The 26,896-nt window shown below is 38.1% G+C and overlaps 2 protein-coding genes across 6 annotated transcripts in view; one reads left to right on the top strand and one right to left on the bottom strand.

The window, feature by feature from the left end:
* LOC309624795 (ankyrin repeat domain-containing protein 45-like) overlaps positions 1–26,878 on the bottom strand; it is a 159,397-nt gene extending 132,519 nt beyond the window's left edge. For 3 of the 5 annotated variants that reach the window (XM_082383397.1, XM_082383398.1, XM_082383399.1), the window contains exons 1-2: positions 18,843–19,203; positions 9,906–10,073 (exon numbers count right to left, since the gene is read on the bottom strand). In XM_082383397.1, coding sequence (XP_082239523.1) covers positions 9,906–10,073; positions 18,843–19,188 — 514 coding nt within the window. In that variant the 5' untranslated portion in view covers positions 19,189–19,203. Of the gene's footprint in view, positions 1–9,905; positions 10,074–18,842; positions 19,204–19,890; positions 23,447–26,800 lie in introns of those variants that run through there. The other 2 variants (XM_082383401.1, XM_082383400.1) reach the window with 2 other exon arrangements.
* Positions 979–9,872, top strand: TEX50 (testis expressed 50; the record flags this gene model as incomplete). Its single annotated transcript, XM_082344197.1, is given in 4 exon segments — positions 979–4,414; positions 5,333–5,510; positions 5,513–5,566; positions 9,853–9,872. Coding segments are annotated over 4 exon segments (576 nt in total). The 5' UTR covers positions 979–4,090.
* Positions 26,879–26,896: the final 18 nt, after the last annotated feature.

The raw sequence follows: 26,896 nt of genomic DNA, 5'->3' as shown, positions 1-26,896 counted from the left end.
GTGGTTAAAAATCCCCCTGCCAATGCAGGAGACACGGGTTCAAGCCCTGGTCCGGGAATATTCCACATGCCGTGGAGCAACTACAGAGCCTGAGCTCTAGAGCCCGTGAGCCACAACTACTGAGCCTGCGTGCCTAGAGCCCGTGCTCCCAACAAGAGAAGCCACCACAATGAGAAGCCTACGCACCACAACGAAGAGTAGCCCCCCGCTCGCCACAACCAGAGAAAAGCCCGCGTGCAGCAACGAAGACCCAATGCAGCCAAAAATAAAATAAATAAAATAAAATAAATAAATTTAAAAAAAAGAAGTAACAACTTACACTGCAGAAATACAAAGGATCATGAGAGATTACTAGAAGCAGCTATATGCCAATAAAATGCATATCTGGAAGAAGTGGACAAATTCTTAGAAAAGCACAACCTTCCGAAACTAAACCAGGAAGAAATAGAAAATAAAAACAGACCGATCACAAGTAATGAAATTGAAACTGTGATTAAATATCTTCCAACAAACAAAAGCCCAGGACCAGATTGCTTCACAGGTGAATTCTATCAAACATTTAGAGAAGAGCTAACACCTATCCTTCTAAAACTCTTCCAAAATATTGCAGAGGGAGGAACACTCCCCAACTCATTCTACGAGGCGACCATCACCCTGATACCAAAACCAGACAAAGATGTCACAAAGAAAGAAAACTACAGACCAATATCACTGATGAACATAGATGCAAAAATCCTCAACAAAATACTAGCAAACAGAATCCAACAGTACATTAAAAGGATCATACATCATGATCAAGTGGGGTTTATCCCAGGAATGCAAGGATTCTTCAACATATGCAAATCAATCAATGTGATACACCATATTAACAAATTGAAGGAGAAAAACCATATGATAATCTCAATAGATGCAGAAAAAGCTTTCGACAAAATTCAACACTCATTTATGATAAAAACCCTCCAGTAGGCATAGACGGAACTTACCTAAACATAATAAAGGCCATATACAACAAACCTACAGCCAACATCATTCTTAATGGTGAAAAACTGAAACCATTTCCACTAAGACCAGGAACAAGACAAGGTTGCCCACTCTCACCACTATTATTCAACACAGTTTTGGAATTTTTAGCCATAGCAATCAGAGAAGAAAAAGAAATAAAAGGAATCCAAATCGGAAAAGAAGAAATAAAACTGTCACTGTTTGCAGATAACATGATACTATACATAGAGAATCCTAAAGATGTTACCAGAAAACTACTAGAGCTAATCAATGAATCTGGTAAAGTAACAGGATACAAAATTAATGCACAGAAATCTCTTGCATTCCTATACACTAACAATGAAAAATCTGAAAGAGAAATTAAGGCAACACTTCCATTTACCATTGCAACAAAAAGAATAAAATACCTAGGAATAAACCTACACAAGGAGACAAAAGACCTGTATGCAGAAAACTATAAGACACTGATGAAAGAAATTAAAGATGATACAAACAGATGGAGAAATATACCATGTTCTTGGATTGGAAGAATCAACATTGTGAAAATGACTATACTACCCAAAGCAATCTACAGATTCAATGCAATCCCTATCAAACTACCAATGGCATTTTTCACAGAACTAGTACAAAAAATTTCACAATTTGAAAGGAAACACAAAAGATCCCAAATAGCCCAAGCAATCTTGATAAAGAAAAATGGAGCAGGGCTTCCCTGGTGGTGCAGTGGTTAAGAATCCACCTACCAACGCAGGGGACACGGGTTCGAGCCCTGGTCCGGGAAGATCCCACATGCCGCGGAGCAACTAAGCCCGTGTGCCACAACTACTGAGCCTGTGCTCTAGAGTCTGCAAGCCACAACTACTGAGTCCACGTGAGACAACTACTGAAGCCCACGTGCCACAACTACTGAAGCCCGCCCGCTTAGAGCCCGTGCTCCACAAGAGGAGCCACCACAATGAGAAGCCCGTGCACCGCAATGAAGAGTAGCCCCCGCTCGCCACAACTAGAGAAAGCCCGCGCGCAGCAACAAAGACACAACACAGCCAAAAATAAATAAATTAAATAAATTAATTTAAAAGAAAAAGAAAAATGGAGCTGGAGGAATCAGGCTCCCTGACTTCAGACTATATTACAAAGCTACAGTAATTAAGACAGTATAGTACTGGCACAAAAACAGAAATATAGATCAATGGAACAGGATAGAAAGCCCAGAGATAAACCTACGCACATGTGGTCACCTTATCTTGATAAAGGAGGCAAGAATATACAATGGAGAAAAGACAGCCTCTTCAATAAGTGGTGCTGGGAAAACTGGACAGCTACATGTAAAGGAATGAAATTAGAGCACTCCCTAACACCATACACAAAAATAAACTCAAAATGGATTAAAGATCTAAATGTAAGGCCAGAGACTATAAAACTCTTAGAGGAAAATATAGGCAGAACACTCGATGACAAAAATCACAGCAGATCTTTTTTGACACACCTCCTAGAGAAACGGAAATAAAAACAAAAATAAACAAATGGACCTAACGAAACTTCAAAGCTTTTGCACAGCAAAGGAAACTGTAAACAAGCCGAAAAGACAACCCTCAGAATGGAAGAAAATATTTGCAAACGAAGCAACTGACAAAGAATTAATCTCCAAAATATACAAGCACTCATGCAGCTCAATATCAAAAAAACAAACAACCCAATCCAAAAATGGGCAGAAGACCTAAATAGACATTTCTCCAAAGAAGATATACAGATTGCTAACAAACACATGAAAAGATGCTCAACATCAGTAATCATTAGAGAAATGCAAATCAAAACTACAATGAGGTATCACCTCACACCAGTCAGAATGGCCATCATCAAAAAATCTACAAACAATAAATACTGGAGAGGGTGTGGAGAAAAGGGAACCCTCTTGCACTGTTGGTGGGAATGTAAATTGATACAGCCACTTTGGAGTACAGTATGGAGGTTCCTTAAAAAACTAAAAATAGAACTACCATACAACCAAGCAATCCCACTACTGGGCATATACCCTGAGAAAATCACAATTCAAAACGAGTCATGCACCACAATGTTCATTGCAGTGCTATTTACAATAGCCAGGACATGGAAGCAACCTAAGTGTACATCGAAAGATGAGTGGATAAAGAAGATGTGGCACATATATACAATGGAATTTTGCTCAGCCACAAAAAGAAATGAAATTCAGTTATTTGTAGTGAGGTGGATGGACCTAGAGTCCATCATACAGAGTGAAGTAAGTCAGAAAGAGAAAAACAAATACTGTATGCTAACACATATATATGGAATCTTAAAAAAAAAAATGGTGCTGAAGAACCTAGGGGCAGGACAGGAATAAAGACACAGACGTAGAGAATGAACTTTAGGACACTGGGAGGGGAAAGGTAAGCTGGGACGAAGTGAGAGAGTGGCATGGACATATATACACTACCAAATATAAAATAGCTAGCTAGTGGGAAGCAGCCGCATAGCACAGGGAGATCAGCTCCGTGCTCTGTGACCTCCTAGAGGGGTGGGATAGGGAGGGTGGGAGGGAGAGGCAGAGGGAGGGGATTTGGGAGGATATATGTATACATATAGCTGATTTACTTTGTTATACAGCAGAAACTAACACACCATTGTAAAGCAATTATAGTCCAATAAAGATGTAAAAAAAAAAAGGGTTGGAAAGGATATAGGTAAGTTGTTTCCATGAAATTCTATTAATATAATTACAATTTAAATTTATTAGCTAGCAAAATATTAGTAAAGTATTTGTTTTTCAGAGAACTGAAGAGGCTCAAACTATTCTGGAAAAAGACAAGAAAAAGTGTTCCTAAGAAATCCAAGGTGATTGGCTAGGCAACACCTTTTCAGTCCAGTGTGGTTCTTTATGACATCACTGAATTTATCCCAGAATCACTATGACTGATGATGTTACAGTGATCATCAGTGTATATTTTGCTGACTAGGAAAAGTATCTTCAGTGCTTTGACTGGAGCACCATATTAACTAGTACTCAGGGCATTTCTGCTCTGTCTCTAACCAATTTTTGACTATAAACGCTTTTTCCATTTGAGAGAGAAAGATGCCTTCTCAAGGACTATCCCTGATTTTTCCTCTGTTGTTTATCTGCTTCTTCAGGGAGAGCGGCTGCATTTGTGATGGTACTACCTGGACAAAGGTTGGATGGGAGATTTTTCCAGAAGAAAGGCATTATTTGAAAGTTAAGCCATCTCCATCTCACTGTCTACCTTACCCTCTGGACAAACTATGCTGCAATTTTGCTAGTATGGATATATTTCAGAGTTGTTTACATCTTACTTATATTTTAGTACAAGCTCTCTTTTTAATCCTGTCTGTTTTATCTGCTCATTACCTGTGGGTGAAATGGAAGAAACACCAAAAAAAGGTGAATTAGTGATGCAAATAGTAATAGTTATAGAATATCAAAGAGTTTAAAAGATAAGATTATCATCTTCTTTGAGAGAAAGAACCATGTCTTATTCTTCTTCATAACCTCCCCAATTTCCACCATTCATCCCCAGCATGTAGCAGTTTCTTGCATATGTCGGGTGTTCAGCAAAGGTGTACTCAATTAGAAGGTCCTTAAAATAACCTATTAATTTTAGATAGATTATTTCAAGTTACAAAACACACCAAGAAAGTAGTGAGCTACAATGAATAGAATGCATAGGAAGTGAAGGTATCTGTCTGGGCCCTTAGGTAAGTCATTGTATCTTTCTCAGCTGCCTGATCCATAAAATTAAGGATATGGAACGACATCTTGTTAGATCCCCTCCCGATCTATCTAAGAAAGCTAAGTATACAAAAGTCGGCACGTATTTTTTTAATGGACTGTAAACTAATTTCTAATTTTAGTATAACTTTCTGGAAAATAGCACTCTTAAACTAATTTCCCACTTTGCCAGTGACACCATATTTTGAGGCAATCTTAAAAGCTCATTGACCTTCACAACAATTAGATATTTACAAAATGACTATGATTTTATCACATTATACCTTAAGGCTGTTTAGTAAAGGAAAATATTTTACTAATACTCAAATAATTTCTCCCAGCAGAATGCTCTAATCACAGAAAGTACTTATTAAATGTTTGCCGATGGTGATAATGATTGCTATAACCTTACACAAGGGCATATACAAAAGAGCATTTCTTCTGTATTTATACCTTTCATCTACAGTAACTTTTTCTTTGTATAAATAAGTAACATGTGGTATTTGGAGTTTAAGTGTATATATCCAGAAAACAAATTTAATTTGAACTACAGTAATAAAAAAATCTCTAATATTTTTTTTCTCCTTTTAGCTGAAGAAACAAGCCTCCTTAGATACAGCTGGTAAGGATCTAGAAAGCCAGTCCATCTATGACGCTGACCAAATACTCTGCAGACTGGTGGCCACAACATCAATGATCACCAAGTACCTGAATCAGGTGTCCCATCATCCTCCAGCTAAGAAAGTCAAGCGCCAAAAACTAAAGGGGAAGAGAGTGAAGGAAAAGGAGCCAGAGGATACAAGACATATCCATATGCAAATATAGGTCAGTCCATTATGGAGACTACACAAGAAATCTATTGCAAGAACTCATGTAAGGACAAAAATGGTTCTTTGGGATGCTTTGTAAATTTTTTGCCACATTCTTTACTGAAACTTTCCAACAAAGTCTGGATTGAACAGTTATTTCTACTCAGCTAAAACGGCTCCATACTCACTAAAAGTACTGGGGAAAGACTGTATACAATCACTGCTTCATGTTTAAGTGTTTTGTTCTTTTTAATGCGTTAGATTACTAATCATTAAGCAATCTGTAGAACAGAATCTTCATTTACTGTTTCAGTAAATCTCTGACTTAAATAATATTTGTGATTTTTCTTGGTTTCCTGAGCAAATTTTATGGCCACACTGAGACGTTTAATTTCCCATCTCATATTATTAAAATGGTATGGAAATACTAAGGAACAGATTAATTTTTTAAAGTATAAATGTTTCCATTTTCAGTAAAATAAATGAGGAATTAAGTATCAACACTTTTTTTTTTCACACACACACACTGTATTTTATTTTTACAAGAGATAAATAGAACACTTTTTTAATTTCAAACTTTTGTTGATAAGATGCCTCAGTTTTTTAAAATATTCCACACTTTTGTTGATCAGTCACCTCAATTTTTTAAAGTATGGTTTCCATATTTTCCAAACAAAAACTGAGAGACTGGTCTGAGACTAGGACAGATTTTCTTAACAACATGTTGAAGAATTCCAGAAAAATATGCCAGATCTATAATATAGCTCCCATCAATATAAGGGGAAAAAAACTTTTAAAAAAACAATCCTTTGTACAGTAATAGATAATGCTACAGTCTTTATAAATAACAGAAGAGAACAGTGCCTGCCTTGGGTTATTGTGGATTATTAAAAGTTTGTTTATGGTTCCACTTTCCACTCCCCTCCTTACTTCCACTCTTCCCTAACCACAACCCTACTCCCACATTTCCATGAATGTCTGCTCCGTACCTTCAGAGTTCTGAACTGTCAACTAATTCCCTCTAGAGAACACTGATATGTATCTCTATTAATGGAGGACCCTTGAACACTTCAAAAGTCTACAAACCTTGAAGACCCAATGAAATTTATCTCTAATAGTCAAATTTTCAGTAGTATAGAGGAGTCTCTGGGGTAGGGAGTCCTCAGCCCCGTAAACCTCTCATCATTAGAGCAAGAAATGGAAGTGGTTTATACTCTTGTTCAGTCTGAATTAAACAAACGTTACATTTTATGTTGAGTAGTTTGTGTTTTGACATTTCACAGCTACATTACCATGAAGCGCCAATCCTTGCAATCCCATCATTGATCTGGAAACAGAAGACTAGTTTATAGTATTATAGTCTTATCTTCATCACTAGGAAATGGTAGGTCTAATTCCCCTAAGACTGTAAGGACCCAAACTAAACAGACGGACATTAGGGAGATGGAAAGTGGGGTGGGCACGCAGCCTTTAGCATGACCGTTGGCTTGGCGCTTAGAGGTCCCGCTCTGCCAACAGTCAGCCTCACAGTGGTCCTCATGGCAGAGAGTGCAGTGAGAGGCGGATCGCGTCCTTCTCCCCCGGGCCCTCCAGGCCCTCTGGCTTTGGGCCTGGCGGGTGAGCTGGGGGGCCCAGGGACAGGCTGAGGGCTGTGTCCCGCAGAGCTCTAGAGCCCTCTCCACGGCCGCCCACTGGCCAGGCCCAGGCCTGGAAGCAGCAGCGAACCTCTTCCCCCAACCCCACCTCCTCGACCAAAGGGCGGTGGCTGTCTCCATGGGTCCCGGCCACTGTTTGGGTGCCCTGAGGAGTCAGAGGGCCAGCTGGGTCCTGGGAGCCTGGCTTCCTCAGTGATGATGGCTGGGCAGGGTCTGGCCCTGAGGGTGCCACCAGCTGAGATCTGCCTCCTCAGCCGGGGCTGGGCACTGGCAGGAGGACCCAGGCTGGGTGCTGGACAAACACTCCCCGGCAGCGTAACCGGCCCGTGCAGGGACCCCTCCTCTTGGCCAGGCCTGGACCTCAGAGGACGAAAGTAGAGCCTTGGGACCTTGCCCTTTCTTGTCAGAACAAAGAATAACATTTATTTTGGTGGAGGTTTACAGGAACATCGTGACCTGACCATGACCTGACCTCAAGAACAAAGAATCTGACACCAAGACGTTTGCAACAACTAACCATGACCCTCCCTCACCTTTCCTATAAAAGGGTTTTGCTGAAAGCTTTCAGGGAGTTCGGGGTTTTTAAGGTATAAGCCACCCATCTCCTTGCATGGCCCTGCAATAAACCTTTCTCTGCTCCAAACTCCAACGTTTTGGTATTGTTTGGCCTCACTGAATGTCAGGCACATGGACTTGCATTTGGTAACAAAACCAATGAAACTCAACACCGTAAGCCCCAGACTTTCAGAAAAGTTACAGCAAAATTTGTTCCTGGATTGTGTTTTTTAAGTACCATGGGTCATTCTTCAAAAATGGATTTTAAATTATATAATGTGAATTTCACCTACAATAACTATTCATGAAGGGATCAATTAAATTCTTTGCTATTTTCTTTTTGCTTATATATATATATACAAAATCACAAAATCGAAGGTATTGACAGAAATAACGCCCCTAGAAAATATCCAGTACAAGTGGACAATTACGTATAAAATAATCTAAAAAGTATAACTCATCTTTTTCTTCCCAAATATGTTACCTTCCCTCAATTTCCTTACTTCTATTAATTCTCCCAGTACCCTTCTCATTTTACTAATAAGCAAGCTCGTTATGGCTTCCATATGAATCTTCCTAAATATCACTCTAATCCTCTCCCTCGTCTACGTAAAATCTTTCAGTGGCTTCCAAAGGCTACAGAAATGAAATCACCTTAGCCTGACATTTGGGAGTATAATCTGACTGTAATAATAGTAGCATCATTCTTCGAGTGTGATCACACACCAGGCGTTGTGCTAAGTGCTTTATATCATCTCATCTCATTCTCACAACAACGCCCCCAAGAGGTAAGAACTATTATTGGCTCCCTTATCTGGAAATTAAGACTTAAGTATAAAGAATTTAAGTATCTTGTCCAAGGTCACATAGGTTTCAAGTAGAGACACGAGTATTTAAACTCAAGCAATCTGATTCAAAAGCCCATGTACTTACTTCTGCCTGTGCTGTAGCCTAGCTGTGTAAATTATGACTTGCTATTCTAGTAAGGCAATCTCATCACTTTTTCCCCAACATGACACTTTCATTCATAAGATTTTGCTCACACCCTTTCCCCTTACACTGTGTATGCAAATCCCACCCTTTCTTCAAGGCCCACCTCAACTCCACCATGCTCTGACTTCATGTTCTCTGACCTCCCCACAGCATGTACCACCTGCTCTGCCTCTTTTAACCCTTAATTATAGTCTTTCTGATACTGTTATTTAACTCTGGAGTGTGTCTATAGGTTATCATCCCTCACCTAACAAATGTCCAGAGGCCAAGAATAATTAATTGTACCACAACGGTGCTATGCGCATAGTGGGCATTTAATAAATGCTTGCTAAAAAAACACAAATGCAGATAACTATGTAAAATGAATGCCATGAACTTCCTTAGTACTAGTTTTTTAACCAATGTTTGTATGCATGCATAATTACACAGGTATATCTTCGTGAAATCTCTAAGCTCTATTCTACAGGATTATGGAAATGATGCAAGAAAAATATTAGTGAAACTCAAAACAGTACATAGTTTTTTGACCTTTGATTAAAGCATCACATACATATAGAAAAGTGCAAAATTTATAAGTGTACAGCTCAATGAATTTTCACAAATGAGCACACCTTGTAAACAGCAACCAAATTAAGAAAAAAATATTATGCCCCTGAAGTCCCCTTCATGCCATAATGATACCTACTATTCTGACTTCTACCACCATAAATTAATTTTGCCTAGCAAACCATTTTAAATTATTACAATTGTTTCTACCTGGGGAATCAAATATATTCCTCAAGTATGTCATTTCTTTTAAACATTTAAGGAATGGTCCACTCTGCCTAGGTCTCTCAGAAAATGGCCTTGAACATATTTTATACATATATTCTTACAGAAAATTATTGGTGAAATTGTTAGAAGGTGATAAATCAACCAGCTTCCAACCAATATAGTTTCTATTAAGTACAATGTTTTATGCCAATAGCAAAATAGCAACAACAAAAAAAGGCAGATTTCACGTATTATCACCACCAGTGACTATGGTTAGGTCTACAAATAAAACATCTTGATACAAGGTGAAAATGTTAATCACCTCTTTGCTTTGTTAAATGCATAGCCTATAACCCTGTAACTTGAGTCAGTGTGCTACTACCTCGTGAGCTTCCTTACCTGCCCAGTCCAGGAACTCAACACACTCAGTCTGGGAATACCGAGCAGCAACATCTCGAGCTCGCTCTTCCTGGAAGTTCAGAGATTCTATATCAACATCCAGTTCCACCAGTGCTTTCAAAGTTTCCAAACGACCCCAGGCTGCAGCACAGTGTAGGAGCGTGTAACCTAACAAATAGAATGAGGATGGTCAGGTCAAGAAGACTGCGCTGCTTTAGGCTATTTTATGGACCAGAAGATCACAATGGCAATCAGGTATTGAACAATTACTACAGGCTAGGTACTATTCTAAGTGCTTCACATACAGTAAATTCATTTAGTTCATAAAAAACCCTATGAGGTCAGAACTATTATAATCCCTATTTTACAGATAAGGAAACAGAAGTCCAGAGAAGCTAAACTTGCCCAAGGAACACAGCCAGTAAATGATGAACACAGGAGACCAACACAGGCAGTCTGAAGCCTGAGCTCTTCAACATCTTCTAAGGAAGATGGCAATCTCCCTAACAGTCATCTACTGGAACACAATTAGACCTATGACTTTAGTCTAAGGAATCTGCATCAACTCTGATTACTCTATTATTGTTAACACAATCATACAAATTACTACAACTGGTATGCCTTTGGTTTGGAAATTAATCATCTGAATTAAAATGGAAATTATGACCTATCAAATTAGAAAGTTATTTCTTAGATTTACTGAGGCAACTACCATGAGGTATAATTGTAAAGGTGAAAAACATGGGCGGCATCTTTAAAATTTTTTCAGACTGGTTTAAAAAAATCAAGTCAAGACTGATTGTTTTAACTTACCCACGAGGATACATTTGTGATTCACTTAACTGGCCAAAGAGGCATGTAGTACTACAAGAAGAGTTGAGCAAAAGAATGAACTAGCATGTATTAAATGTATTAAGTACTAGGTACTTTATGGGCTACTACTTCATTTAATCCTTCCACTAACACTATGAAGTAGGTATTATCAGCCCCATTAAAGGATACAGAGGAAAGTGCAGATCAGAAAGACTATACCTTGCCCAAGGCCACACTGGTAGTAAGCAGCCAAAGCAAAATCAAACCCAGATCTGTTGCCAAATAAAAGGCTTATAAGGAAAAGGAAATAGCACTCAAATGTTTGCCACTGGCTAGAGTAGGGAAAGAGAGAACAAGGACTCCTCCACTTCCTTCCAGAAACCTCTCCCTTGGCTCCCTATTTACCACATTCCCACAGTCCTGGGTCTCAGACCAAGTTGTAAACTATCTTAGTCTTGAGGCTATCATAACCAGAAGGGATAATAAAGAATTAATAAGGAATCAAAAGGAACATGAAGTTAGCTACTCCACGATCAGCCAAATGTGGAATTACCTCCGCTCTTTGGCCCAACTCTTTTTTTTAATGTTACAACAGTGAGACATTTCAGAACACCAAGAGATTAAGACTGGCCCAAGAATGTGATCATGCCTTTAGCCCCTACAAAATGGGAGGCCAAGAAATACCCAGATATCAACCCTCATTGTTCCCGCCTTCCAAAGATGCATTTCTTCAGCCAAACAGCCCAGGGCCCCTGGTTTGCTGGGAGAGGGGGACACTATCTACGGAAAAGACACTGCAGTAGCAGGAGCAGGAGGCCATTCCAAATGAGATATTCTGGGTCCTGATATTGCTTTTCTCAAGGCTGAAGTTACAGGCCAGGCCAGCAGTAACAACTAAATTTTTTTCCTATTTTTTAATATACATAGTTTAAAAACAAGAAAACATGATTTCTAAACAGAGACAGGCTTTGACCAAGGAATTTAAAACCTATGGGTTTAAACCATGGGTTTAAAAAAACCATTGTATGTTTTCTTTTTCCCCTTGTGAGAGATGGTGTGTTTTCTAGAAGAAAACACACAGATCTTTGTACTATATGAACCCCACAGCCTTCCCAGGAAAAGAAGAACATTTAAATAAGATGATTTCAAAAGCATCCAGACAAGAAGGGGATTTTCCTAAAGTTCTCCCATAATATTGGCAATGAGTATTTGATCCCAGAAGGGAGATACAGAAGGTTACATTTAGAAATCCCAGCAGGAAGAAAGGGACCGTAAATGGAATTCTGAAAAATTGGGATTGGTTCTAAGAGAAAAATAATTTCTTTGTGGAAGACTACTGGTTACTAAATAGAGAGAGTCAATTGAGCAGGTAGTTCACAGTAAGGCAAAAGATCAGACAAGAAGAAAAGTAATCTTTTTCCTCTATGCAGGCATTGTTCTGTGTGCTTCACAAGTATCAACTCATTTAATCCTCACTACAATCCTATGACGTAGGCACGAGTATTTTTCTCATTTATAGATGAGGAAACAAAAGTATGGAGAGGATAAGTACTGTTCTCAAGGTTGCTATAAATTGATGAAGGTCATTAATAAGGTCAAAATCCAAAAACTCCGATGATGATAGACACAAACAAGTAATAGGCCATGGAGCAAAATACTCCCCTACCTAGAATATTTTTCACAATCTGCCTACCACCAGCAGTACCAGACTCTTTGAATTCCCCAAATCATGTTGTTTCATGCCTCTATAACTTTGCATATGCTGCTTTTTTCTGACTGATACAGTAATTACAGTAGCAAAATAAAAAATAGAAGTATAAATTTTATATTTACTTAGCATTAATACTGGTATTTTGTAAAACTCAGAGTTCAGAATTCATTTTTTTAATTAGTGTAACTAATACACTTAACCGTGGCACCACCAGGGAAGCCCACTAATACACTTTAAATATGAAAATGCATAAGCATAAAATATCAGATAAAAGCATAACTATCAAATAGGAATATTAAGTATATATTGTCATTCTATTAGCAATATAAATTGTTAGATAAAACAAATCAAAATTAAAGATTAAAAAACAAATACTAGGGACTTCCCTGGTGGTACCGTGGTTAAGAATCCACCTGCCAATGCAGGGGAAACGGGTTCAAGCCCTGGTCCGGGAAGATCCCACATCCCGCGAAGCAACTAAGCCTGTGCGCCACAACTACTGAGTCTGCGTGCCACAACTACTGAAGCCTGTGTGCCTAGAGCCCATGCTCTGCAACAAGAGAAGCCACCGCAATGTGAAGCCCACGCACCACAACGAAGAGTAGCCCCCACTCACCACAACTAGAGAAAGCCCACGTGGCAACGAACACCCAATGCAGCCAAAAATTAATTAATTAATTAATTAATTAATTTTTAAAAAACACAAATACTATAAAAATGAAGAAACTATAATCATGAAAATTGCAAAAAAACACATTATTTGATTTTTTAAGTGTGTCAATGGTATCAACAGGATATTTCTGTACAAATTTTTTCAGCTACTGAAGTTTTTCTCACTCAACATTAGTTGGAAGTAGTTATAAACCAATACCAAATATTTTCCTTCAAATTACCTCAACTCTAATTTTAAAAGAGAGCGATATCTCCGAACAGCTTTTTGCTTTTTTGATAGAACTGCAATCTTTTTATTGAGAGTAAGCTGTAATCTTTATCGCCAAAGAAAACATTGCTGGTTCATATTTGTCTTTTTTAGTTTCCACATATACAGAGAGAGGTTCCATTTCAGTTTCCTGATCAATTTCAAAACTATGAGATTCACATTCTACTTGTTTGGGAAGTTTGTGAACTTAAAAATTATTCTTACAGTAGAAATTTTGTAATACCACAATATGGACCGTTTAAGTTTGTAATCTTCAGTTTGTCTTTTTATATACACTGAGCAATTAAATCATTGAAATTGTTCTCAACCCATAAATGACTCTGATTTCATATTTTTTAAATACCAAATAAAACTATTATACCTATAAAAAGGCCAGTATTTCATTACCTAAAATAGTGGGTAAGTATACCAGAATAACAACAATATTGTAACACTAAAATCTGATACTACAGTTACTATACTGCCTGCCATGACCAATCCTTCAACCTCCTTTGTCTGGTAAACTCTTGGTCATTCTTCAAGATTCAATATATTGGACTTCCGTGGCAGTCCAGTGGTTAAGGTTCCGCGCTTCCACTGCAGGGGGCGCAGGTTCGATCCCTAGTCAGGCAACTAAGATCCCGCATGCTGCGCGGTGCAGCCAAAAAAAAAAAGATTCAATATATCGCCTCCTCTGTGAAGCCTTCCTTGACCATGTCCAACACTTCCACGTAAACTTGACTAATCTCTCCTCTGAGCTATCACTGTACCTTGTCCCACTGTATATTAATTATCTATTTACACATCTGTTTTCTGCTAAACTGTGAACTTGTCCAAGTTTGTTGAATTCATTCATTTTTCCCCAGTTCCCAGCACAAGACCTGGCTAGTCCTCCATCCTTAACAAATGTTTGCTGATTGTGTGGAAAGACAGAGTTTAAAACAGTAATTAGTTCCGATCATGCCTGTTTGAGTATGGCCAGGTTTAGAGACAAAAGACTTGCCAGAACCAGAGGAGGGTCCACCATCAATAAACTGCAAACTGCACACACCTGTCCTTGGCTCAAACAGAAAACAAGGCACTTCCCAATTCACCAGAAGTCAGTAGTACAGAGAGCTGAGACTGTAAGAACTGTTTCATTCTCCTCCCTTTGGATCAAAAGTGTCCAATTCTTCAGTATTTAAAAGGAAAGGAAATCCTGAACATAAATGTGATCCATCAATCACCTGGAAAATCATTTTCCTTCCTATCCATCTGAGTATCATCCACAAACAAATGGCATACATCTTCTTACTTTAGAGATATCTACCTGCAGTTCTTCACCCAAAAGTCCCTTAATTTTAGGCCAATGGCTTCTTATGTTCCAAAAATTAATAGTGTTCACATATACGCACACAATTATTCATCCTTTAAAAAAAAAAAGAAAATTCTGTCATTTGTGACAACGTGGATGAACCTCAAGGGCATTATACTAAGTGAAATAAGCCAGAGAGAAAAAGCCAAATACTGCATGGTATCACTTATATGTGGAATCTAAAATAAAAATTAAAAGTTAAAGCCATGGAAACAGAGTAGAAAAGTGGTTACCAGGGGCTTGAGGGGTGGGGGAAACAGGGAGGGGTTGGTAAAAGGGTACAAACTTCCAGTTATAAGATGAAAAATGTCTGAGGACCTAATGTATAACATGATGACTATAGGTAATAACTATATTGTATAACTGAAATTTGCTGAGAGTAGAACGTAAATGTTCTCACAAAAAAAAAATGCAAAAAACCCTGAATTGATCTGTTCTCCCACATGAACAAGCTCGGGGGAACTGAGTCAATACCAACCAAACAAGAAATTTACTGGTAAACTGTAATGTAATTCATTATTTTATAATGATTAAAATAATAATTGTCAAATTGGTACAATTAGGTTGGCCAGTTCATGCATACTTTCCATTATAAAATCATCTTCATGGAATGCCAAATAAGCTTAGAATTTCCCAAATCATCAAGTCCTGGTTCCTTTTAATTTACCAGTTCTCTCAATTTCTCTCCTCTCCATTTTACTATAAGCAGCAAGAAGCAAGCAGGATGCACCTTCAACCTCCGCTAAACAAGATTTCATGGCAAGCATGATATCAGAATGAAGAAATGGATTATCTTAGAGCACATCATCAAACTTGAAAGACTGTACACCTATACCCACACACTGGAAAATACCTAACAAGAGGATGGCAATACTCATATCAATTAGTCAGGACACCACCTTCCTTGAATAGTATTAGAGGCACACTATCAGATATTGACTTGGGGCTCTCATTTTCTTTTATGTAGTATGGTTTTAGATATTACTATTAGTCCCATTTTTTGGGTGAAGAAACTGTAGCATGGAAAGGTTATGTAATTTGCCCAAGTCATAGCTAAGATTCAATACTAGGTAAGTTTGCTTCAGGTTTTCAATAGCCTTAAGGAAGGTTTCTTCTGTTCCTATTTCCCTAAAAGCATTCATCATGAACGAGTGCTGCATTTTCTTTCAAAAGACTTTTCTACATCTATTGAAATGATCATGTGGCTTTGTTTATTTAATCTTTTAATGTAGTGAATTATACTAACATTTTTTTCTAATGTTAAAACCATCCTGCCTTAATGGGATAAACCCAACCTAGTCCAATAAATGTTTTAACACACAATCTTAGATTCAATTTGTTAATATTTTATTTAAGATGTTTGCATCTGTGTTATTAAATGACTGGCCTATAATTTTCCTTTCTAGTGCTGTCCTTAACTAGTTTTGCTATAAAAGTTATCCCTCATAAAGTAAGTTAAGTAGTTTTCCAACTCTCTTTACATTCTCTGGAACCTTTGTATCAGCTAGAGATTACTTTTTCCCTACAAGTGTAGTAAACCTTACCTTTTAAAACATTTGAGTTTGGAATTAGGTGGGGGTGGGACAATGAGGCAGGTTTTGATTACTTATTCAATTTTTTAAAATAACTATTGTTCTAGTCAAGTTCCTAGTTTTTTCTTGAATCAATTTTGGTAATTTATATTTTATTGGAAAATTGTCCATTTCATCCAAGTTTTCAAATGTACTGTCATGAAGTTGTTTATGATACTTTCTAGTAATTTTTTAAATCTTAGTTTTTCCTATGTGAATGCTTCATTTTTAAAATTCCAAATATTGTTTATGCTCTCTCTTTCTTATATCACGTATCAAAAACTATCAATATTATCAAAGGTTTTTCAACTCTTTTTCACTAAACCAGATTTTGGTTTTGTTGATTCTATTGTGTTTTTTGTTTGTTTGTTTGTCTTTTGGTGGGTTTTTTTGGCTGCACTGTACAGCTTGCAGGATCAGGGATCTTAGTCAACAAGGGATCGGACTGAACCTGGGACACCTGCAGTGGAAGAGTGGAGTACTAACCACTGGACCACCAGGGAATTCCCTTTCTACTGTTTCTTTATTTTCAATGTCATTATTTTACTCTATTATTTTCTCTTCTTCTTTTTTTTTTTTTTTTTCAAAGAATATACAAATCAATTTTCACTGCAAAGTAAAGGAGCTGTTACAGTGGAGGATCACTGGACCGAATGTCAACACTATGACATAGTATGAGTGCGTTTCACGTCCGGCAACTGCAATCATTGTTGCCCCTGTTGTGGCCATCCATGCACAATGCTTGGCGCCAGCCTATTTATCTCTTGCAAAAATAAAATACAGTGTGTGTGTGTGAAAAAAAAAAAAAAAAAGTTCCCAAGAGAACAGTGAAAACAGTGTAAAACCTGATGGAGAGTATATCAGCATTAAACCAGGACTGCTGAAACAATACACAGAGGATTTGCAGTAATACCTGGTGGTTCCTTCCAGTGTACATCATAAATAGAATCACTGAAGCTTTTTATATTACCTAATCATTTTACCGCCTTCTAGATTTCGTGAACAAAATGGAAACTGAATCTCCATTCCATAGCTCATCCTTTTTCTCTAGATGAAGATGAAATTATTCTTATTTGCAAGGTACAGTTTGAAGTGTCCATATTTCTTAAGTTATACTTAATCACATCATTAATTCTCGATGTTGTCTCTTTCCAGTCTTGTACATGAAACTCCAGCAGATTTAATATTGGCTTTCATTATCTGGTCAAATCCTTCAGATGCTCTTTAAACTAGTCCAATTTGGGAGTCTCAACATTCTCTTGAAAAAGACCTGAAGTTTGCTTGTGGAAGTGGGCATCAGAAGGGTTGCAGCTCATGAATTACTGTGAAGTGATGGAAGGAGGGTTATCTCATGGGCTCAGCAGTCATGTTTTCGCTTCAATGCCTTGTCGACTTCAGCGACCGTAGGGCGCCACTCTGCGCTCCCCGGTGCCCAGTTACGATAGAAATGCACTGGACTCTTAGTCGTCACTACAGCTGGCGCTGGATCCTCCCCACAGCTCAAAGGCCGCCACCGCTGCCACCTCCGCAGGAGCCGCGGAAACAAAGCGATGCCGCCGACGCCGCCATTTTGTTGGGCCGAGGCTCAGGCAACAGACCTCTTCTTCTTTCTTTGGATTTTCAGTTGTTCTTTTTCTAACTCCTTGAGTTAAATACTCTGCTTTCTAATTTTCAATATTTCTTATATTCTAATATATGCATTAAATTAGAATTTTAATTTTAGTTTTATTCCACAGGTTCTGACATAACTAGATCCTGTTGCCACTTAAATATTTCATAATTTCTATTATATCTTTTGTCACCAACAGATAATTTAAAGTGTGTTTTTGTTTCCAAAATTATAGGGATTTTCAGTTATCTTTTTGTTACTATTTTCTAATTTTATTTTATTGTTGTCAGAGACCACAGACTGCATGCTATGGATTCTTTGATATTTGTAGACACTTCCTTTATGGCCTAACATATCAATTTTTTAAAATGTTCCATGTGAGCATGAAGAAAATATATAGTCCCTATTTGCTAAAGATCATTGTTTTATTTTCTACAATGACCATGTTTTATATTTGCAATCTGAAAAAAACAAGTGACTGAATTTAAAGAGTTAATTGGATAATGACTGCAAAAACAAATAAATCTTCAAAGGAAAGAGATAATAATATTATTGAGCATTTACTGTATACCAACTTTATATTTATTATCATATTTAATCCTCATAACCTATAAGGAAAACCCTATAAAGAAAATACAATCATCCCCATTTTGTAGATGAAACAGAGACACAAAAAGATTAAGTAACTTGCCCTAGTCACACAGCTAATAAATAGTGAATTCTGTGTTCTTAACTACTATGCTATACTAAATACATCAACATGCATACACACACATTCATATGTGTGTATATATATATACACACACACACATATATATACACACACACACACACACACACACACACACAACATATGCAAAATATAAAGCAGGCACATCAAATTTATCCAAATTTAAAGATAATACATAGCATCTTTAGGTAGTCATAAGTAATACTGATAAGAGAAAAAAGACAAAATACCTCTGGTGGTTTTTTCATTCAGATTCACACCATATTTGGCTAAAGCTCTAATCACATCACTTTGCCCAGCCATGCAAGCTGCATACAACAAATTTCTCCCAACGATGTCTTCTTCCAAGAGTAGCTGCATGGCCTGTTCATGGTGAGGGTTCTCAGGATCCTCAAAAATCTTCTGCAAACCTTCTACATCCCCTGTGAGAGCAGGTGGTAAGAGTGGATTAATGGTGGCAGTTTCCTCTGCTTCTTTGGATTCTTCTTCATTATCATCTTCTTCCTCTTCTTCTTGCTGTGAGAGAAATATTGATTTTTCTGAACTCTCTGACTCTGGGGGTCCTTCTGACTCCATTAACTGCAAAAATACCTGAGACCAAAAAAAGTAACAGAAATCTACTCAAACAAATCAGTATTTCTTTATTTATTTGTTTGATCAGTCAACTGACATTCAGTCAACTGAATGAAATGAAAGTACTTAACTGGTTCAAAATAAACCAGTTATAAAATAAGATACTTCATCCATTCAATCAATAAAGTTTATTGTGCACCAACACACTGCCTGAATATATACTAAAATGCTGAATGTGTGATGTAAACAGTAAATTCAGTAGGAACAGGAGAAGAAATATCAACGTGAGTGAGATTCATTAGGAAAAGATTGAAAGAGAATGTTAAAGAGGCTCACCTGCCTAAACAAGGGTCCCTGGTGGGGAGAAGTGAGAAATACAGTTGGATCATTGAAGCCAGATTATTAAGAACTTAAAAATCAGGCACTGACATTTAGACAGAATTCATTCACTCAGTAATACTTACTGAAAGCCTACTAATATACTAAGTGTTGTATAGGCACTATGTAAATTACAAAGAAGAATCAAATTTATTTCCTGCCCTTATCAACTTACTATTTCAAAGGAGAAAATATGACATGTACAAAATACGTGTAATAAATGGTGACAAGTGCTAAGAATCATAAAAGATGAAGTGCTATGGGAGTTTAGAAGGGACCAGATTAAGTCCTGGTAAAGTTAATCAAGTAAGTCTTAATAGTACTCACTCTGTCAGAACACATATTAAATTGGGGATGATTCAGAGAAGAGCAGCATGGTTCCCTCATGTGTACAAAAATGTTTGCAGCATCACTGTTCATAAAAGCAAAAATCCTGGGCAGGAAAAAAAACCCAATACCTATGAACAGGAGCATAAACTGTGGCATATTCACACAAAATTGTATATGGTAGTTAAAATGAAGAAATTACAGTAATACAATATGGGGAAGGCAGCTTCTGATATGGCTCCCATGACCCTACCCCACCTCCTGGTAACCTCCGGCCAACAGCCAGAGGGAACCGAGGCCCTCAGTACAATAGCCAGTGAGGAATTTAATTCTGCCACCAACCACTGAACGAGTTTGGAAGTGGATATGCTCCAGCTGAACTTTGAGATGACTGTGGTCCCAGGCAATGCCTTGACTGCAGCCTTGTGAGAGACCCTGAAGTAAAAGATCCAGCTAAGCTGTGCCCTGACTCTTAACCCAGAGAAACTGTGAGATACTGAATGTACTGTTTTAAGCTACCAACTTTGAGGATAATTTGTTATACAGCTATAAATAACTAAGGCACACAGCGATATGAATATTAGCAATACAGTATTAACTGAAAAAAGTAAATCCAAAAGATTAAACATACCAAGATATATTTTTGTAAAGTTCAAAGCAATTAAAATTATGGTTACCAAGGGGGAAGGATGGGGGGAGGGACAGTTAGGGAGTTTGGGATTGACAGGTACACACTGCTATATTTAAAATAAATAACCAACAAGGAAAAAAATTAAAATAATAAAAATTAAATTAAGTTAAAATAGACTTTTTAGGAAATAAGTAGGTACAATAACACTATTCTAAAAAGAAGAAGAAAAGCAAGATTGAACACAAGATTCAGGATAGTGTTGAGGGGGTGAGTAAAGATGCAGGAAATGGAATAAAGGGAATCACACTTCTAGTAAAGAATATGGCATTTAAGCTGCGCCATAAAGAATTGGCAAGATTTGGTCATTCACAAGTCAGAAGGAAGGGAAATCTAGTTAGACAGAATAACATCTCTTTATACCATAGCCCTATATTAATCTCTACCATCACTAAATGTGTATAATACTTGTAATCTGTTGAAGTTAGGAATCCTCTGATTGCAAATAATAGAAAAATAATAGGATTGACTTTTAAAAGTAGGAGATGATTTTCTCACATAGCAGGAAGTTTAAAGGTGGAGATGGTTCAGCAGCTCAAAAATATAGATCTAAGCTCTATTTTTCTATTCTATCACAGTTCATAAGACTTTCATCATCATGGCTGTTGCCTAATGGTGACAAGATGACTGTCATAATTCCTGGCATCACGTCTGCATTTATGGCAGTAAAAAGGGGGAATCGCCCTGAGGACACTAGTGGCATTCATCCCTTTTGAGAGGAAAGCAAAAGAAAAATCTTTCCTAACAAGACCCAACAAACTTCCAGTTATATTTCAAAGGCCAGATTGTTTCCTTATATTTAAGAGATGGAAAAAAAAAAAGTTTCCTGATTTTCCTGCCTCAATAACAGAAGCAAGCAAGGTAGATGGGGTTGGGGATGGGAGTTGAGTTAGCCAATCAATCATGACTCCACCATAAAATCTGGTCCAAATCTTATCTTTGAGACTGTTTTATTCAATTCCTTCATTTTACAGAATGAATATAGAGGAAACTTATAATCCTTTGAGTGCCTGACCTCCACTACCCACCCTCCCAAAACACATCCCTGTACGCATAAACACACACACACTCGCTTCCGTAAAGAATCCCAATCTCCATTTAAAAAAATTCTTCTGATGGAAGATAAAGCTAACTTCCCACTACAGAAGCCAGAGAGGCACGATCCTCCTTCTCTCCATCTCAGCACAAGCTTGGGAGCAGGCACATAAGTTAGGCTCGGCCAATCAGCTACTAAGTCCCAGGATCTTGACTTTTTGCTGTTGTTGTTGTTAATCATTGTATGATTTTTGTTGTTGTTGACATATAACACTGTATTAGTTTAAGGTGTACAACATAATGATTTGATATATGTATATATTGAAAAATGATTACCACAATACATTTAGTTAATATCCATCACCTCGCATAGTTACAAAAGTTTTTTCCTGTGACAAAAACATTTAAGATCTAATCTCTTAGCAACTTTCAAATACAATACTGTATTCAATTCAATACAATATTGTTAACTATAGTCACTATGTTGTACAGTATTTCCCCAGAAGGTATTTATCTTGTAACTGGAAGTCCTTTTGACCACCTTCATTTATTTCACCCACCCCCTACACCTGCCTCTGGCAACTACCAATCTGTTCTCTGCATCTATGACTTTGGGTTTTTTTAGCTTCTACATATAAAAAAACAGGATCTTGACTCTTGAACATGGGCCACAAGGACATGAGGCTATTCGAAGGACATTCAACACAAGTGACAGCAACAGTGTACTGATCGAACTTCCTGCTATGAGAACATGCTGTGGTTCCTGTGGTCTGAGCCCCCCAGAGCTCCCTTAGTTCCTGCTCATCCAGCCTCCCTAACCATGTGGGCCCCTGGTAAGTATAGCACTTAGACATTAGTTCTTTCTCAAAATCTAATCTCCCTCCCTCTTTTTCTTTTAACCATACTTTTTTTAACCAATATTTATATTGGAATAAAACTATTTCCCAGGCACTCTTGTAATATGGTGTGGCCATATGTCCAAGTAGTAAACAATAAGATGTAAGTAGATATGTATTGATAGTATGTAACTTCTAGAAAAGTGTACTTCCTTCTCACTGGATTGCAAGCCTGATACCTAGAGCTTGCACAGCTCATTTAGACCATGAGGTAGATGTCCTGTCCAAATACATACATATTATTTCAATTATAATACATAGCATATAGTAGTTTGTCATATCTTGTTTTAATTATACATGTAAACATATATAACATCTATTATTAGGGTAACCAAAGAATTAATTGTTCAGTAGTAATGGACATTTTTATCTTGGGCACATTGCATTTATGGGTATATTTGCATACATATAATTAAACAAAATATCATTTATCCTTACTACATGTAACATACTGATGTTTTTAATCCCATCTATTTTTTAAGGCTGGGTGCCACCCACTAAACTGATTTCATGACCCACTAACGGGTTGCAACCCACAGTGTGAAAAAATATTAGTCTTGAATAACCACTAAGGAAACTCTACCATGAAATCAACAAGAGAGACTCTAACAGAAGTTAGCATGTGCTTGTGGTTTATAGCTTAGGTGACATAAGTCCTCATGCACCCAGGACAGTTCCAGTGACATCTCTTCCCCTGGTGTGATTTTTTTTTAATTTATTTTTAGCTGCATTGGGTCTTTGTTGCTGCTCACAGGCTTTCTCTAGTTGCTGTGAGTGGGGGTTACTCTTCGTTGCAGTGGGTGGGCTTCTCATTGCGGTGGCTTCTCTTGTTGCGGAGCATGGGCTCTAGAGCGCAGGCTCAGCAGTTGTGGCGCACAGGCTTAGTTGCTCCGCGGCATGTGGGATCTTCCCAGACCAGGGCTCCAACCTGTGTCCCCTGCATCGGCAGGCGGATTCTTAACCACTGCACCACCAGGGAAGCCCCAGCCCTGGTGTGATTTTTAATAGCATCCTCTTTCACTCTCAAAACGTCCATTACTACTACACAATAAATTATTTTGTCACCTTACTAATAATGTGATATTCTGGAACACTCTACTAAAGATATCCATATTCAAACCTTAGAGAATAGAGGCAGGATGTGTTTGAAATGCCTTTCCTCACTGGCCCATCAGGGGCCCAGACATACCTTGAAGATACTGAGAAAATTCTATTTGTATTTCATATGTATTCCTGCTAGGCCTAGAATAGCTTTTTTTCCTCCTCCACTCCTACTAGCCAAATCCTATGTAGGCCAAGCTATAAACCTACCTTCTTCCTAAAACGTTTCTTCACTCCTCTCTAGAATGTACCCAGGCCTCTCCCTCCTCTGAACTTCAAAGGTCATTATATATATTCTGTACCATACAACCTACCAAATATGGTATTGTATTATTTTCTATTTGTTTCAAGTACTTAAGACACCAACTCAATTTGACTGTAAACTGGATAGGAGCAAGTATCAAGCTTTATGTTTCTCTTCTGTCACTTTCAGACTTACCACAATTCCTGGCTTGTCGTATGCATTCAATAACTCTTAACATCAGGCTTGCAATTCCCCCTGCTTTTCTTCACAGCCAAGAGCAATGAATTTTGGAGTTAGAAAGACTTGGGTTCACAGTGCAACCCTGCAACTTATTAGCTACATAATACTGGGAAGTTTACCTAATCTCTGCTAGAAATAACACTAGAACCTAGTTTATATGATTATTGTGAGACTTAAAATAAATCAGATGATGCATGTGCTAAGCACATGGTGAGCACTTGGTATGCGGACCCTATCATCATCATTGTACCGTCATTCCTAGAGCAAAAGCATCCATGAAGCAAAAGACAAGATGGTAATTCTATTCTTTTTTTTTTTTAATACACAGTTTTCCTACATAGGGTTTGAGTAAATGACTTTCTACTCTACGACCACTGAACAGTTGATTACAGACAGATTATTCTGCATCTAGAGATCAATCTAATCCCAGGTTAATTCAGAGATTTGGAGATAAATTAGATCAAATCTAGGAATATGATTCAGGCCAGAATACTAAAAGCTACCCTTGGTACACCCTTGAATAGAGTGTAATTTCCATAGCAATCCAGAAGTAATATGATTAGGGCAGCAGTTCTCAAATTCTATGATCTAAGGGCTCTTCACACTCTTAGAAATTGAGAACACCAAAAGTTTTTGTTTATGAGGGTTATATCTATCTGTATTTATCATATTAGAAATTAAAACTGAGAAACCTTTAAAATATTAACTAATTCATCTTAAAACAATTACATGTTAACATAAAAGTATAGCTTATAAAAAATAACTATATAAAGACAAAAAATTGATGAGTGGCATTATTTTACATTTTTGCACATCTCTTTAATGTCTGGCTTATTAGAAGACAGATGGATTCTCATATCTGTTTCTGCATTCTCTGCAATGATGTGTGATATTGTGATACCACATGCCATGTGGCCTCTAGCAAACCACTGTGACATGTGAGAGAATGAGAGTGCAACGGCAAAAAACATCGAAGAATTAATAATGAAGACAGTTTGACTGGCAGACTCCCTGAAAATGTCTTAGTGATCCCCAGGGATTCTCAGACCATACTCTGAGAACCACTGCACTAAGACTAACCCTCAAGCCACTCCAGTCTATAGGCAAGCTCCCAAGACTGTTCTAATCCAAATCTAGACTGAACTAGGATCAGCCTTTCTGTAATAAAAGGACAAAGTGAAATCTTATACGCCATTTATCCTTAGGCCTGACTTTTGAAAGACAATATCTAATTAGGAGAATAACTCTCATGTGTTTGGTGGTCTATTGTTGACTATGCCCTTCATCATATTGTCCTTTGAAGACAGAGCAAAGAATTCTATTTTCTATGGGTTTTTTCTTCTTATAACATAGAAGATTTAGAATATTTTAAAGTATTTTTACTGTGAATATAAGTTGTAACAGGGTGATCATACTAACATAGCTTTTCCTTTCTTCCTTTTATCAACATTGTAGATATTGAAAAAACTTAACTCACTAATATTTTTGTTTTAGAAAACAGTTTTTCCCATGAGAAATATGTAACTTATGTTTAATATATAGTGGGTTTATTTGTGTTATTGTTAAAACAATAAACTTTTTTTAATTCTCAGTTTTAAGTTCTAATTTTTACTATACCTATAATATTTACTGTGTGGATAGATACTTTCTTTGCCCAGAAAAGTTATAACATGAATCAAAATTGCAACCCCACTACATATAACCAACAGTTCACATAGAAAATGAGCGTGGAGAGGGGAGAGGGAGGGCTGGAACTCCGAAGGCAGAATGACTGTGAGTCAGAAGACCCATGCTTTAGTCCTGATTCTTGTATTTATTTTATTAATTATGTGACTTTTCTGAACTTACTCTCCTCAATTGTGAATTGAGAATAGTTCTGCTTTACTGAATTGGTGTGAATTTTAACTATTAAGTGTGAATTCTTTTGAGGCTGCTAAGGCACTAATAATAGAAAATCACATAGGTCTCTACTCCACAGGCATCCCAGTCTGGTGGGAAAGACACAAGTAAATCAGCAATGACAGAGTGAGATAAGGGGCATAATGGACATAAGCAAAGGGGGCTTGGAGAGTAAAGAGGCTGGACCTCTAAATTAGACTCCCGAGTGGGGAGGTCCCGGAAAGGCTTCTTAGAAGAGGTGACCCTTCAGTATGGAAGAGCAGGAGTCTTAAAAGGAGGAGAAAAGGACAATCCAAGTAATGCGATTAGCATAAACAAAGGGCAAGGAAGGCAGACAAGACACTATGAAGTTGTGGGAGAGGAATAGATCTTAAGGGCCTTTTAAGCCAATTGAATTTTTTCTTCAGAAAGTGTAGTCCCTTAAGGATTTTAAGTCCCAGCTCAAGGGAAAGGCCTCAAAGGGCAGCCCTGGGCTCCCAGGATTAAACAAAGGGAAGACCCGAGGATACAGACAGTGGCAGCCCCAGTGCGAGAACACAGAGGAGGGGCGGAGGGGATACCGGTCATTTCTGGGCACCATAGTTCGCCTTTCCGCCTGAAGCCCGAGGGACCGCCCGCGGAGCGTGACCGGCTACGCAAAGCTCGGGGCAAAGGCCAAGACTGAGGACGCCGCGGTTGAAGTCCACTCCCCTCCAGCCCCTGCCGAGCAGCGTGGAGGGGAGATGCCCATTCTCTTCCACGCCCACGCGGAGCGCCCACCCCAGGCCCCTCGGACCCCGGACCCGCGACCCTCCGACCCGGACTCACCTCTCCCTAGGCCCCGGGCTTCTGCGGTTACCATGGCGACGGCGCACCGGCGCGCGGCAGCGCCACCCCGAGCGCGGCAGCGCCACCCCGAGCGCG

The sequence above is a fragment of the Balaenoptera borealis genome (genome assembly GCF_965194805.1).
Source record: "Balaenoptera borealis genome assembly, chromosome: 1".
Taxonomy (NCBI): Eukaryota; Metazoa; Chordata; class Mammalia; order Artiodactyla; family Balaenopteridae; genus Balaenoptera; species Balaenoptera borealis.
This window is presented reverse-complemented; position numbering and strand designations above follow the sequence as displayed.